The sequence below is a fragment of the Heliangelus exortis genome, chromosome 4 (genome assembly GCF_036169615.1).
Source record: "Heliangelus exortis chromosome 4, bHelExo1.hap1, whole genome shotgun sequence".
In the NCBI taxonomy this organism is placed as follows: Eukaryota; Metazoa; Chordata; class Aves; order Apodiformes; family Trochilidae; genus Heliangelus; species Heliangelus exortis.
In genome coordinates this window covers 18044996-18058569 of record NC_092425.1, presented here as the reverse complement: position 1 = coordinate 18058569, position 13574 = coordinate 18044996, and the positions used below count along the sequence as shown (strand labels likewise).

The following is a 13574-nucleotide window of genomic DNA, read 5'->3' as shown; positions in this document are numbered from 1 at the left end:
CAGGGGACTTGACAAAAGCTTTGATTAATTGCATGATGAATGATTTGGTATTGGGACAATATTAATCAAAATGTCATCTGTCTGGGGCCATAATGCACACAAACATAAAGGACCAGCTTTCTACTACCTAGGACACTGAAGTGTCTCAACTCAGGATGAGACAAAAGCCAGAATCAGCCTTAGAGAAGGGCTGGAAAAATACAGCAAAGAGAAAGACTATGATGGTCTGCAATTAGATCGTATTAGGTTGCAGCTGAACAGCAATCTAAAAGCATCACACAAATTATTGTCAGTGCATATTGTCCATACACATCCTGACAGATGTGTAGGAATCCAAATATAAAATACCCACTTCCCAGATCTAACTCACATATTCTGCAGGGCCCCATGAAGATTTATTCAGATTTGCCTAACTTTGTTTAGTTCAGTTCTGCTAAGCTTTGAACTGTTTTCCATTCAGCTAGTATACAATTCTTATTTTAAGTAGAGTTTAATGTAATTTCATTAAACTATATATTCAGCTAACAGTACTCTCACATCCTTAAAACATCTCACAGCAGATAAGATACTACCATTATCAAAGGCTTTTCTTACAAGCAAACTACAACTTACCATATCAAGACCCCACCCCTTAGCAGATGTATCTTCTTTCTGCATGGATCAGCATCTGAATCTCTGCACCTTTAGTTCTTGTTTATACTTTATTAATTTTATCTTTTGTTATATTAACATTTTAATTTCATAATTATTTAATTATAACTATTACTTTTATCTTTAATAACTATTTCTTAGGCACTCTGCTTCCTTGGCCCAGTTTACTAAGATGACTTTCAATTTTAAAAGCTTTCTATGTAGCTTCAGAAACAGATACTCAGCCTTTCTGGGAGTGGCAAACAAGGAGAGTTTGCCCCAAGGGATACCCTGGAAGTTGCCAAAAGGGCATAAGTATATTTAAGTTCTACCAGCTACTGCCTCTGGATCAGTTTGAGTCAGATGAAACTGAAAAAAAGGATTCTTTATGGCCTGAAAGCTTTGAATTATGCTTAATTCCCCTTGTACGTGCCACAATGCTGGCAGCACCTTTAAATCATGCAGGCATACTCTTACTTGAGTAACTCACTGCTTAAACAGCACCTGCAGCACCTTCTACAGTCAGAGGAGGCTGCGCAGTGTGAAGGTGCGATGAGGCAGAAAACTGGCTTTCTTAGGTTATTCACAACTGGCCACAGCAACAACAACCAAAACAAGGGCACAGACAATACCTTCCACCAAAAGTCATTTCTAATTTCTGGAGATATGGACTGACTGGAAAATATTTTTTTTTCACTGTAATATTTATTTCAGTGTGGACATCGCATAGAAATGCCAGCCCAGCAGATTTGACATTGTTACTAACGAATGTGTGTAAGAGAGAAAAACGCACCATCATGTGCATATGTACTAGTAAATTTGTTTCCTATGTGTTAGTACAGCATTCAGCAAGGTAGCCCTTTTGGTGCCTTTATCACAACTGAATGCCTGGCTAGGTCAGATTTACAAAGAGCATTACCTCTGTTTCAGGAAAAAAAAATAATGTATTTTAGTAAGCCCTCAATAATTCTTCTTTTTTTTTCATTACAAAATCTGCATGTTTTAGGGATTGTGCACACATCCGTACTCAGCTCTGGTCTGAAAGCAGCATCAGGCATTAGTCTGTTACTCAGCCTCAGCAAAACCCCATTATCACAAAGGTTTCTTGTGCTCCTCCTCTGTGGCATTTACAGTGCATATCAGAATGAGTGAGAGCTTAACTTTTATGTACTGCAAATGAATTATTAGAGCAATGCTCTTAGATGCTTGTCTATCTCCTTCCCCAGATGGAATGACTCCAAGGGTATGTCTCTTCTGATCCATTCAAGAAAAGAGGCAGACAGCTGGATGCTGGCTTCAGCTGGGAAACAACAGCACAACTTCTGCTGGCTGCCTCCTAGCTGAGGATCACATCTGCTGGTGCAAATGTGGGGTTTTTTCCATTCTGCTTCATTAGCCAAGTTCATGCAGGTGGTTCTGACCTCAGCCAGGAAAGACAAAAACACCAACACTTTTGCACTTAGACCAGCAACTCCTGTAACAAAAATGAAATCTCCAGTGTAAGGACCATCTTGAAGTAAGAATGATTCTGACAAAGTCCAGAGAGTACAGAATTTCTAGTTACATGGACTGCTAAGTGAAAATATGTGTCATGTAAGTATCCTTTCAAAGAAGGATATCCCTTGATTGAAGCAGAAATTAATTCATAATAATTCCACTGGCAGATACAAAACTCCTAAGAAATATTATGTCATTTTTAAATTTAACATCAAATACATTTAACATCGACATCTTTCTAAATAATATTTTAGTGCCTCAGGAGCATAAAAACTCCATACAAGGACATTTCTAATGACACTACAGAATAAAATAATGGCCTATCAAGAGAATTATTAGTAATATAATGAAGTTCAGAAGTTCTTTCCAATCATATCACATGCCTAGAATAAAAATATATTTCACTTTGATTTTATCTGAAGCTCATTTTTGTATGCCTAATTATGTCACAGCATAAACCACAATATGCTAAATTAGTATAGGATAAACTCATAAATAAGTCCATTACATAAATTTTGTTAGTATGATAAATACTAAAGCACTATTAATGTGGAAAGACTTGCTCGAAAACAGCATTCTCACAAATAAAAATGTATTAGCAAAATCTGTAAAAAAATACTGGAAAATATAGCAAAAAAACCTTAATGCCACTTACAAAGTCATCAACTACATGTTAAATTTAGAACTAGAAAATGCTTTCATTCAAGTGAGAAAGAAATCTGTGCTTTTCTTATTGTTGGTAACTGTTTCACATTTACACTACTGACAGTAACAGTATTGCCTTCAGCACCCTTCATATGTGACTAATACAAGCATTGAGCAGAATTTAACAAGACCAGATCTAGATCTTTGGAATGATCTAAGTTTACAGGGTGATAAAACCTATTTTTATAAGTGAAAAATAATGGTTTATGGCATTTTGATGAGCGAACAATAGTTTAGTTAAATTAGTGGAAGTTGCTTGTTCAGTAGTTGCAAAAATCAGGCCATTTAATCAGCTATCTAAGGTTGCCTATTCCCAAATCCTCAATTTCTGTTTGAACCACAATCATACTTTCGAGTATGAACAATTTGGATAGGGATAAAATGAGAGATTTAGCAAAATCTCCTATTGATAACCCACCCTGATCTTATTATAATTAAAACTGAACCAAAAGATAAACAAGATTTTATACAACAGAGGAGCAAGCCTCTTGTTTGCATACAGCAGGATCACCAAGCACAAAGTGGAATAACAAGTGTGATCACACAGAGGAGCTTCCCTATGTCATAACAAATTGTGGTTTGGTTCTTAAAAGGAGATCTCCAGAAGTTACTGAATTCTTAAATTTTCATTTTTTCTATTCCTTTCCTTTCCAGCAGATACTCCCGTTATAGTGGAGACCATGCATATTACAAATCACTGAAAAGCAATCAAAACATCCATCTTTCATTAGAGCACAAATATATTTGGCAGTGTAAATTCTTTAAAGTGTGCACAAGATGTTGACAATAAAGAGCATTCTATTTCTACTGAATATTTTCTTCTTTGTTACAATAAGGAAAGTTTACATGTATTGAAGTCCGATTTCACCTTGAGAGGCAGATGGGGTACTACCTCATCCAGATGTACATCCCGAGTCTCTTGATTGTCATTCTCTCCTGGGTGTCATTTTGGATCAACATGGATGCAGCTCCAGCCAGAGTGGCTTTAGGTATAACAACTGTACTGACCATGACAACACAAAGCTCAGGGTCACGAGCATCTCTTCCAAAGGTAGGCAGAATTTCCTTTTTTTTGTACCACATTAGTACGATCTCATAATGCTATGTTACATATAAACACCTTCAGACAACATTGTAATATGCATTTAAATTATTAGCACTTAATCAAGCATTTTCTAAAGGAGATAAATAACAGAAATATTTAAGGGTTTATGGAGTCACTGATCAAATATATCCTACTTATCTCCTGTCACAGCTAGTTAGCTAGCCACTTATCTACCAAATTTCATGAACCTTTCATAAAGCAATGTTATTCAGTACCACATAAATTCTGCTTCGAAATTGATTAATTCATCCTTTTCTATATCCTACTGCCTGATGACATAACAGATATAACTAATCTTTTAAAGATCATAGATTTTAACCTGTTCTCAATAAAATGCCTTTCCCAAAAGCTGCCTACATTGTGGATTAAATCACTAGTTACAAATATTTTCCCTAAAATGTAGAAAAAAAATTGTATGAGTGGTTCACTACACAATCTTAATGTACATTTCTGCAACCAACTATTTAAGTTTTCTGATTTGTCTTTGCTGAAAATATATATATATTTTAATTTTAAGTATTATTCCTTGACCATCTTCATGTGCCATTGCATATATTATATATACATATATATATATATAAAGTGGATATATTAAAAATACACAAAGTCAACTTCTGTACTATTTTTAACATGATATTTTTAGGTTGGATAATTAATTTTTTTTTCTAAGTAAAATGAGATGAGTGGGGGTTGTGTCTCAAATTGATGGGTCAAGAAATAAGAAAATGGAATGCCATAAAAACTCTGAAAAGCAAGGCCATAAGATGTTACCAAAGAGAGGTACAGATGCTTTTTGTCACATTTTTGAGGCTTGAAGCTAGGTACATTGGCTTATGTGAAAAAGCTCCTGTAAATCTGTACACAGAGAAGGAAGAGGATCTACCTTCCTAGTTCGGATGATGTCCTGCAGCTGTTTGGCAATGAAACATTGTAACAGCACTCACGCTGTAAATCACATTCAGTACTTCCACTGAGTCAAAATTATGGGACTAATTAGAATCAGCATCTTTGATTTATCATGCCTATATTAGCAGAGAATTAACATATCAGAGTTCTCCACCTATCTCGCTCCTAAATTCTGTTTCAGGAACTCTAAATTAGATCCATTATGTTACAGGAATTCCTACTCATCCTACTATAAGCTGTCCTCTGGTTCCTTAATATCATTCAGAGATCTCTGTGGCACAAGTAAAGAAAGTGCTTGTGTTTCTTGTGGATTATTTGGGTTGTGATAAATTGCACAAGCACACTATAAGAAACTATTATTGCCATAAGCAGTAAACACATTTTGTGAAAGACTACATTTTTAAGATGTTTAACTCTTACAGATTGCATGGTTGACCCTCTCCATACTTTCATATCAAGTTCTGTTTCCTGGATGTGGAGATATTAATGCACTTTCTCCTGATGTGAAATAATAAGCTTCAAATCTATGATTTTCAGCACATTCAGTATTCTGCTCAATTCTCTTCATAGGTGTCGTATGTCAAAGCAATTGACATCTGGATGGCTGTGTGTCTGCTCTTTGTATTTTCTGCACTTTTGGAATACGCAGCTGTAAACTTTGTGTCAAGGCAGCATAAGGAACTTCTGCGATTCCGCCGCAAGAGGAAGAAGAACAAGGTAAAAGTAACAGTATGCAAAACTTTGAAAAAGTCTGAGATTGATTTATGCCAGGATATTGGGTTAATTTGGTAAACAAACTGCAAATTAAAGCAGTAATATAAATAAAATGGCAGCACAGAATGAAATTCACTACAGGCAGAGGGTCACCACAAGGACTAGGCACTGCATAAATCCAACCTGAGTTCTCAAAAGAGGGATTAAGAGGGATTTAAATGGGGCATGGGCCATGTGGGAACCATCTGCACAACCATGAATTTCACTCTGAGGAGTCAGATTATATTTCAGTGTTACTGGTACTTGCATCAGTTTGAACTGAATTGAGATTCAACAAATAATGAAATTCAACAAAGCCTGAAAAGCTATGTTTCATGTAAATATTTTTTAAGAAAAAAATTTTCAATTAATATTATTGGTGGTAGAGCAAACATTTTATTTCAAAAAGACTCAGAAGGGTTATTATTTTTTTGCCCCCTCTAACATATTTATTTAGTGGAAAATATTAATAAAATTGGTAAGAAACTTTAATATGGCAATGTTTATAATTACTTATTTGTAGCTGGAGCTATCTAGACTATGGTGAAATAAGTATCTACCAATATGCAAAATTAAATAGCCAAGGGTACAATACTGAATTCTGAAATCCACAGTTAAATCAAGCAATAAGCAAAATTTCTTACAATATGTAACTCCTACTTCAGATTTTTAAAGTGTAAATATTTCCCCAGCTTACTCATTAAATGAATGCCCACCACTGATATCATGAAGACTCTTTCCTCTGGCTTTCAGTCACTATCTAGATTATTACTATGGATGCAGGTCTGACCATAGCAACATGACTCACTCCAACCATCTTTCATTCCTGAAGACTGGCATCAATTTGCTGCTCACATCATAAGAGGAAGACATTTTACAGGTTGATTCCCTTTAACTTAGAAGATACTGAAAAGATGCAAAGCCTATTTAAGCAGCCTCTGCTAGCAAGAACTGGAGGAACTCTGCTAGCAAGGCAGGCTGGACAGTCAAATGAAAATAACATTTCATATATTGCCCTGTTCCTATTTGTTAAGTCGTAGACTTCTTCAGGTGCAGTCTCACATACTGTAGCCTAGAGAATAATACAGACTGCATGTACCTGCTTTTGACATTTGTCCTAGAGAAAAATATGCTTTGTTTTCTTTTTTTGATGACAGTAGCAGAAAAAAAAACCCTCTTTTGGAGATACACAGGAAGAAAACAGCATTTGCATGACAGGTTGTTGTTTGGTTTTTTAAAAATATGGAGTATGGCAACTCTCTAAAGGGTTCCTAATGGTTTGGAATGGGGGCAATGTGAAGCACAGAGATGAATTCCTAGACAAGGGGCAAGTGAGCTACAAAAAATTTGCCATGTATCCAATACAAACAGCTCTGCTGAGTGATATATTACACAACTATACTTTTAGTCCATTCTTTTCTTACTATGCAATGTAGTGCACTCTGCACTTCAGGCAAGTTTACCATATTCAACTTTAAGGATATATTTTCACTTCCTTAAATATATGCCACTTATTATAACCACAGGGCTAGAGACTGGATGGTAATATTATTTTCCTTCCTCATAATTAAACAAAATCTCTTTCCAGCCCCCTCTTAGCCAGACTTCAAGCTCAACAAAGATTTCTTCAATAATCACAATCAATCAAATTTCAGCTTAGAGTTATTTGAGGAAGGATCCACAACATACAAAGCAGCCCTACAAGAAGATCACCTAGCAAAGTAGTATAAATATGAATTGTCTCTGACTTGAGTGTTTTGGTGTATCAGTGCTTGACATCATGGTATTTTTGAATTCACACTTCCTTATTCTAATTTTTTCACTTCATAAGATAGTCTTCCAGCTTCAGGTAGGTTCCCATGAAATTAGAGGATTAGTTTTAGAGACTGCAAAGTCTATAATAAATTATCAAGTACTCCTCTTAGATTCTGAAGAATGAAGATGTGTTTCAATGCTTTTCTCCATAACATACCCAGGTGAGGGCATTAACTATATTCAGGGCTAAATGGCTTTCCCTTCCCTTTATTTATATGTTTCATCATGAGACATGTTTCTTAGCTTAAATTTACAAAAAAATGCTACGTTTCCCTGCTAAAACATTGACAAATAGACAATTTTCAGAAAGGGTTGATTTAACTGAACATTTCTTCAATAACTCCAATTCTCTGCAGAGCCAGAGGTCCTGGCCAGAGCTAATTTTTGAGAATAGAACTTCTTAAGCCCTAGCGACAGTTCAGCTAGTAACTTCTCCTCAAAATTTTATGAAACCATTCATTGCCCAAAAGGACTTGAAATGTTACAGCATAGAGATTTTATCTCTTAAAAAAAATCTGGATCCTAAACACTCTGGTATAGAAATAAGAATTTATGTCTTCTGGATTAAAGAAAATCAGTTAATAACTAAACTTCCTTACTGCAAATGTTATTATTTATTCATCACAGTTTGTAACTTGACACAGATGCCCTAGGATCATGAGTCAAAATAACTTGTGTTTCCTTCTTCTTTTGCTTTTTCAGTCAGTTACTATAGGGCATAATTGTAAAACTGTACCTGCTTGTTATCCATTTGGTCCAGGTCAAACAGGCAGTATTAGCTCAGGAATTAGATAATATTGACTTTCAAAACTGCCATGTGTAAAAAAATGTTTATTTGACCAGAGTCAAATGAAGTCAAAGATGTTAGTTTAAAACACTGCATTTAAAATAAACTTCAGGGGTTTCCTTGAACTTTAATCTACTAGAACATAAATAGTGAATAGAGTAGCAGTTTTCACTTTGAAAAGAAAGAGAATTTAAAGAAATAAAGGTTAGAATAAGGTTTTAGACTTTTTCATCCTCTGTGGTTACCATCTTCAGACATTTTACTGGGACTAGGTTTTTCTACCAGGTAAATTCCAGTCAGTGAATACAGAACATTGGGCACTGACATTTTACCTGCACAGGTACAGCAAAATTCCTACTGATTCAGCTGTGTTGCAGAAGTCCAAATATACACAGTTTTAAAAATGTTGCACTTCAGGTATATGTTGACATACAAGAACATGTATGAATAATATCTAGCTGCAATAGCACAGCTATAGAATATATCAAGTCTATTTTCTTTATGAAAGACAGCTTTTCTTCATTAAAAAGACATGCTGCCTGCAAGAAATATTTGTTTCTATTAGGTAACCCTGGCACCTGTCAGACAACTGAACTGCAGTGCTAGAACACCACTAGGAGATCAGCGACTCCTTTTTCCTGACCTAAGTAGCAGATCAGTTAGATCTAATTCATCCCAGTCATAAAAATTCCAAAGTTCTTCTGCAATCTATTCCAATGGTTTAGGAAGTTTTTCACTCATGTCTGTTTTGGCCTGTCATGGCTTGTCCAGACAGAGCACAGATTCCTTTTGTAGCCATATGCACATTTCCATTCAGTGTTCTTTTCTTTGAATATTCCCAGTTGTTAAAGTCTTTTCTTTGCTCATTCACATCCTCCTTCCCTGGAAATTATCTTAATACAATCATACAATTCCTCCAAACTGTGTTTGCAACATGAAGCCTACCCAGTAACAGTTGACAGCAGCCAAAGGGCCACATCACACAAAATATTTGTGTATTTATGCAAACCAGTTGCTATTTTCCTTTTTAACAACAGCTTGGTATTCACTTATGTCAAGATTGTGACTTTTCATAACCCCTGGTCTTTCTCCAGAGCTTCTGAAGAGCCATTAACTTTCCATCTTATATTTGTGAAGCTGATTATTCATGGCTGAATGGAGTACCTTGTTTTTTAACCTCTCCTGTAGTTTTCTGACTCTGTCCAAATAATTTAAATAAATTTTAACTCTAAATATATCCTCAAACAATCACTCCGTTTTTCCCAGGTTGGATTCTATTGTAAACTTTATCAAAATATGGTTATTCCTTTTCAATACTGGTTGATAACAGGAGAGAACTGAAATCTCTCTTGGACAAAGCCCCTGAGGTAATGTGCGTAGCAAACAAAATAAGAACTGCTGAGATTTATGAAAAATTATATGCAAGATTACACAAAATGTAATTATATAAAGAGCTGAATCACGACCTTCTGGCATCCAAAACTCATCTATCCCTGCCATTTTCCTTATGCTTTCTCCACCTACACTCACTGTCTCTTTTTTACACCACCTAATACATTCGCAGCCTCCCTTCACAGGTAACCACGGCATCAAAATGATTCTTAGGTATAGATGCACCCTCTAGCTACCATTTTTATGGTTGTAATTATGGACCTCACTCAGTGATTCCAAATAAATGAAAGGCAAATTTCTTTTTAGAGGCCCAATCCAATTCACACAGAATTAACAAAATTGTCTGGGATTATGTTATAAACAAATTTATAAACAAAAACTTCTATTGCAACATAATATGCAACTTATTCATTGCTGTTTCCAATAAGCATCACAATAGGTATAGTAAGTTTTTCAAAAAGGGTCTAACTCTTTATAATTACACAAATAGCATACTGAGACCAGAGGAAATTTGGTTCCTAATCTGAGCCTCCATTTGGTCGTCTGTGTATGATCTACAGTGCTTTGTCTCTGTCAGGCAAAGAAATATGTCCACAACTATTTTTAAAATACTGTACTTCTAATGTGATGAATACATTCCTTCCAAATGCATGAAAATATTAATAATTCATTCACAGTTACGCTCCTTTTCGTCTTGAAAGTCAAAAGGAAAAAAATGGCAGAATTAGAAGACACATAGGGTTACTGAGGCACACCTATAAGCAGTGCTTTTTCTTAGTTGCATTTATACCTTATGGGGAAAAACATTAACTGTGTACATATACAGAATGAAACTTGGATTTTAGATTAGCTTAATATTTACTTTTCAGGCATATTTTATCTTTTAATTCTATTTTCAAAAATCTAAAGATCACTGTATCTTTAGTGAGGAAAATAGACATGAAAACTAGATTGTCTTTAATGGTAATCACACCTCTTTTCTTTTGTTTTCTTTTTGGTCAACCCATCCGTTTTGATGAAAGTATTTTGAGGGAGTTCTTGATGGAAATGAAATCAGTGAATCATTGCAGCATAGCAATGGCTTGAGATGTACAGGACCTATAGACGGGAGTTTGCTTCAAATCTACAGTACAAATTTAAGGGTAATCAATAAAGAAGATGTCCCATTTGTCATAATGTGATATCCAGTCATTAACAGAGGCCCTGTCCTTTTGTTTGAAATTATGTCTTCCCATGTGAGATCCATATGCATTCATTGCTATCTGTATGTGATGACATGAAATGTTACTAAAGTTACCTGTCTTGTTAATTTCATAATCCTTTCTGATCTATTTAAATCTGAATTAAAGCATAGTATTTAAAGTTTCACCTTCTGCAGCTTCAAAGGAACAGTGACATAAATTAAAGGAGAAAACAGTTGCTACCAGATCACAAAGCTGTTCATGTCGCAAAAAAATTCAGTAACATTTTTCTTCTCAAAAATTAGGAGTAAAAATTATAGTGCTCAAATAACTAAAACCAAGGCTTCAAATAAGTCTTCAAGCTGTTTCCACAACCTACAGTCAAAAGACTATAGAGATATTTTCAGCCTTTATGCATATTATTTCTCAAGAAAAATGCATTATTACTTATATGGATGTGGAAAAAAAGTAGTTACAGAGACTCAAACTGACAGTTTTCTAATACTTTACAGCTAAGTATTTTGAAGAACAATTATGATAGAAACATAAAATAATTGATATTATTTCCTGCAGTATTCTAACTTTCTAAATAGAACTCTTATCTAAATTTATTTCCATTCTTTAATAAAGATTATTATCTTTAATAAAGATTAAAAATATTAAAGATTAATCTTTATTAAGATTATTAATAAATTCTCTTTAATAAAGATTATAAAATATTTATGTACAACTGTATGCAGAATAAGTTTCAAATATTTAATTACAAAGCCATATATATGAAAAGCACATTCATATCAAACCTTTAAAAGTTAACTCATGAAGATCTAGTAGATTTATCAAAAATCAGTAAGAAACCATTAACTTTCTTTTCTTCATGATGATACACTGAAAAAATTCACAAAAGCCAAAAAACAAAACAAAACAAACCTTGCTATTAACAACAAAAACAATCAACCAAAATGCAGGATTTTTTCAGGATTCACTGACTAGATTCTCAGCTGGGACACACAGGGTTATTTCCATTGGATGGATTCAAAAGCTGTTAATTCAAACATATATTTTGAGAAATATTTCTTGACAAAAAGAGGGACTGTAGTCAAGTCATTTGAGAAAAACAAACAGAGTTTCACTGACATTTTACAAAAATGCCTTTTAAAAAGCACTCTAAATTAATATTAGTATAAAAATAACATCTTTCCTGCTGTGCACAAGGACCCTCAGATGCAAACCTGAGGGCAAATTAATGATTTTTCTGCATTATGACTCTGCTGGAAAACTTGCAGCACCACACTTTGGGTGTTCCAGCTGGTGCCCCAGAAAAAATATTATGGCAGTACCTAGCATGTTAGAATGCTCAGAAAGTGCCTTTTCCTGCATATTCATTAGCCCTAGAACTTTGATTCTTTGGTAGGTTCTTTGGTTCTTTTTGGTAGGCTCCAAATAACCTGACTGCTCTCAAGGAGGCACCATCTAAAGATGCTGGCCAGAAATGCTACACTCCTTAAAGAGCTTTCATATCACTTCCACAAGAACAGAGAACATTTCCAAGCAGGCAGAATAAATTCAGGATATTCCCAAGGAGACACACAAAAAAAACCAAAAACAAAATCAAAAACAAAAAAGCAGAAACCTGGCCTTTAAAACCTTCTAGGGGACTGCTTAATTCATGTAAGCATAGAACAGAGACAGTAAAGGCTTAGTATATATAAAAAGTGCCTCATCCTGAAAATATACTCAACTGAAAGCTGTTAATCAGAAGAATTATTTTATTGTCATTTTGAGCCTTTGCAATCATAAGCCTTGTTTTCTGGAGAAGAATAAAAAAGTTGTAAACTAGGGATTGTGTATATGAAGGGGTTAGAATTCAAAGGTTAGTATAAATTCTTACAGTCCATGTATTTATAGCTTCTGTTAACTGGAACACAGCACTAAGACTCCTCTGGAGTACAACTTCTATACAGATGTTATTTCCCATTCTTTTCTGACAGAAGAGGAACATTATTGTAATAATTATATCTTTGTTTTATCACATCATCAAATAATGATCCTGTCATTTTGTATTTCTGTTCTTCATTTCCATATTCAAGTCAGTCAGTGATTTTTCCTCCTTGTTTTACGTTTGGTTTTTTTTTGTTCGTTTGTTTGTCTTTTGGTTTTTGATTATTTTTTTTTTTTTGTAAACTTCTAATACAGATTTGAAGTATAGCAGCTTCAGTGAACTATATTAGTCTATAAGTATTCAGTTTATATCTATGAAAAAGTATTGCTTTTTGGATGACAACTAAAGCAGTGGGGTGATAACTACAACTCTGATGAAGCCTTTTTGCTGATTGTAAACTCGTGCACCTAAAACTTAGTAATTGACACGAATTCTTTTGTTAATAACTTATTCAATGAATATTGATAAACATCACTGGATTTTTTTAAAAATGAAGTATTTAACATTTCTTTTAGAAACTACTGCTTAACCAAAACTTTAAATATGCTCTTCCATTCCAAAACATGTTCATATTTTCCAAGTGTCACAGGCATCTTCAAAAAGAAAAATTTAGAAGTTTGGATTTAAAATTTATTCCTTGAGAAATTACATTTGTATAAAGTAAGACATTTAAATACAAGAAAATGCTTATTAACAATGATTATTTGACTGGCTTTGGTAACTAGTTTACCTTTTTATTTTAACTTAAGCTAGGAAGAACTTCAAAATACCAAAATTGTCTTGTGAAAGGAAAATTGGCTGCTATTCAATTCTTTTTTTAATACTTGGAAATACTTTTGGAATCTTTTTTTTTTTTTTCCCAAA

At 34.2% G+C, this 13574-nt stretch overlaps 1 protein-coding gene and 1 long non-coding RNA gene across 4 annotated transcripts in view; one reads left to right on the top strand and one right to left on the bottom strand.

The window, feature by feature from the left end:
* The window catches only part of GLRA3 (glycine receptor alpha 3), an 82526-nt gene that overhangs the window by 61509 nt on the left and 7443 nt on the right, over nt 1-13574 (top strand). For 2 of the 3 annotated variants that reach the window (XM_071743197.1, XM_071743198.1), the window contains exons 7-9: nt 3669-3883; nt 5414-5560; nt 10613-10732. In XM_071743197.1, coding sequence (XP_071599298.1) covers nt 3669-3883; nt 5414-5560; nt 10613-10732 — 482 coding nt within the window. The remainder of the gene's footprint in view (nt 1-3668; nt 3884-5413; nt 5561-10612; nt 10733-13574) is intronic. The other variant, XM_071743199.1, reaches the window with a different exon arrangement.
* LOC139795924 (uncharacterized) overlaps nt 1316-13574 on the bottom strand; it is a 69176-nt gene continuing 56917 nt past the window's right edge. The window contains exon 6 of the long non-coding RNA XR_011725759.1: nt 1316-2104. This is a non-coding gene — a long non-coding RNA (uncharacterized lncRNA). The remainder of the gene's footprint in view (nt 2105-13574) is intronic.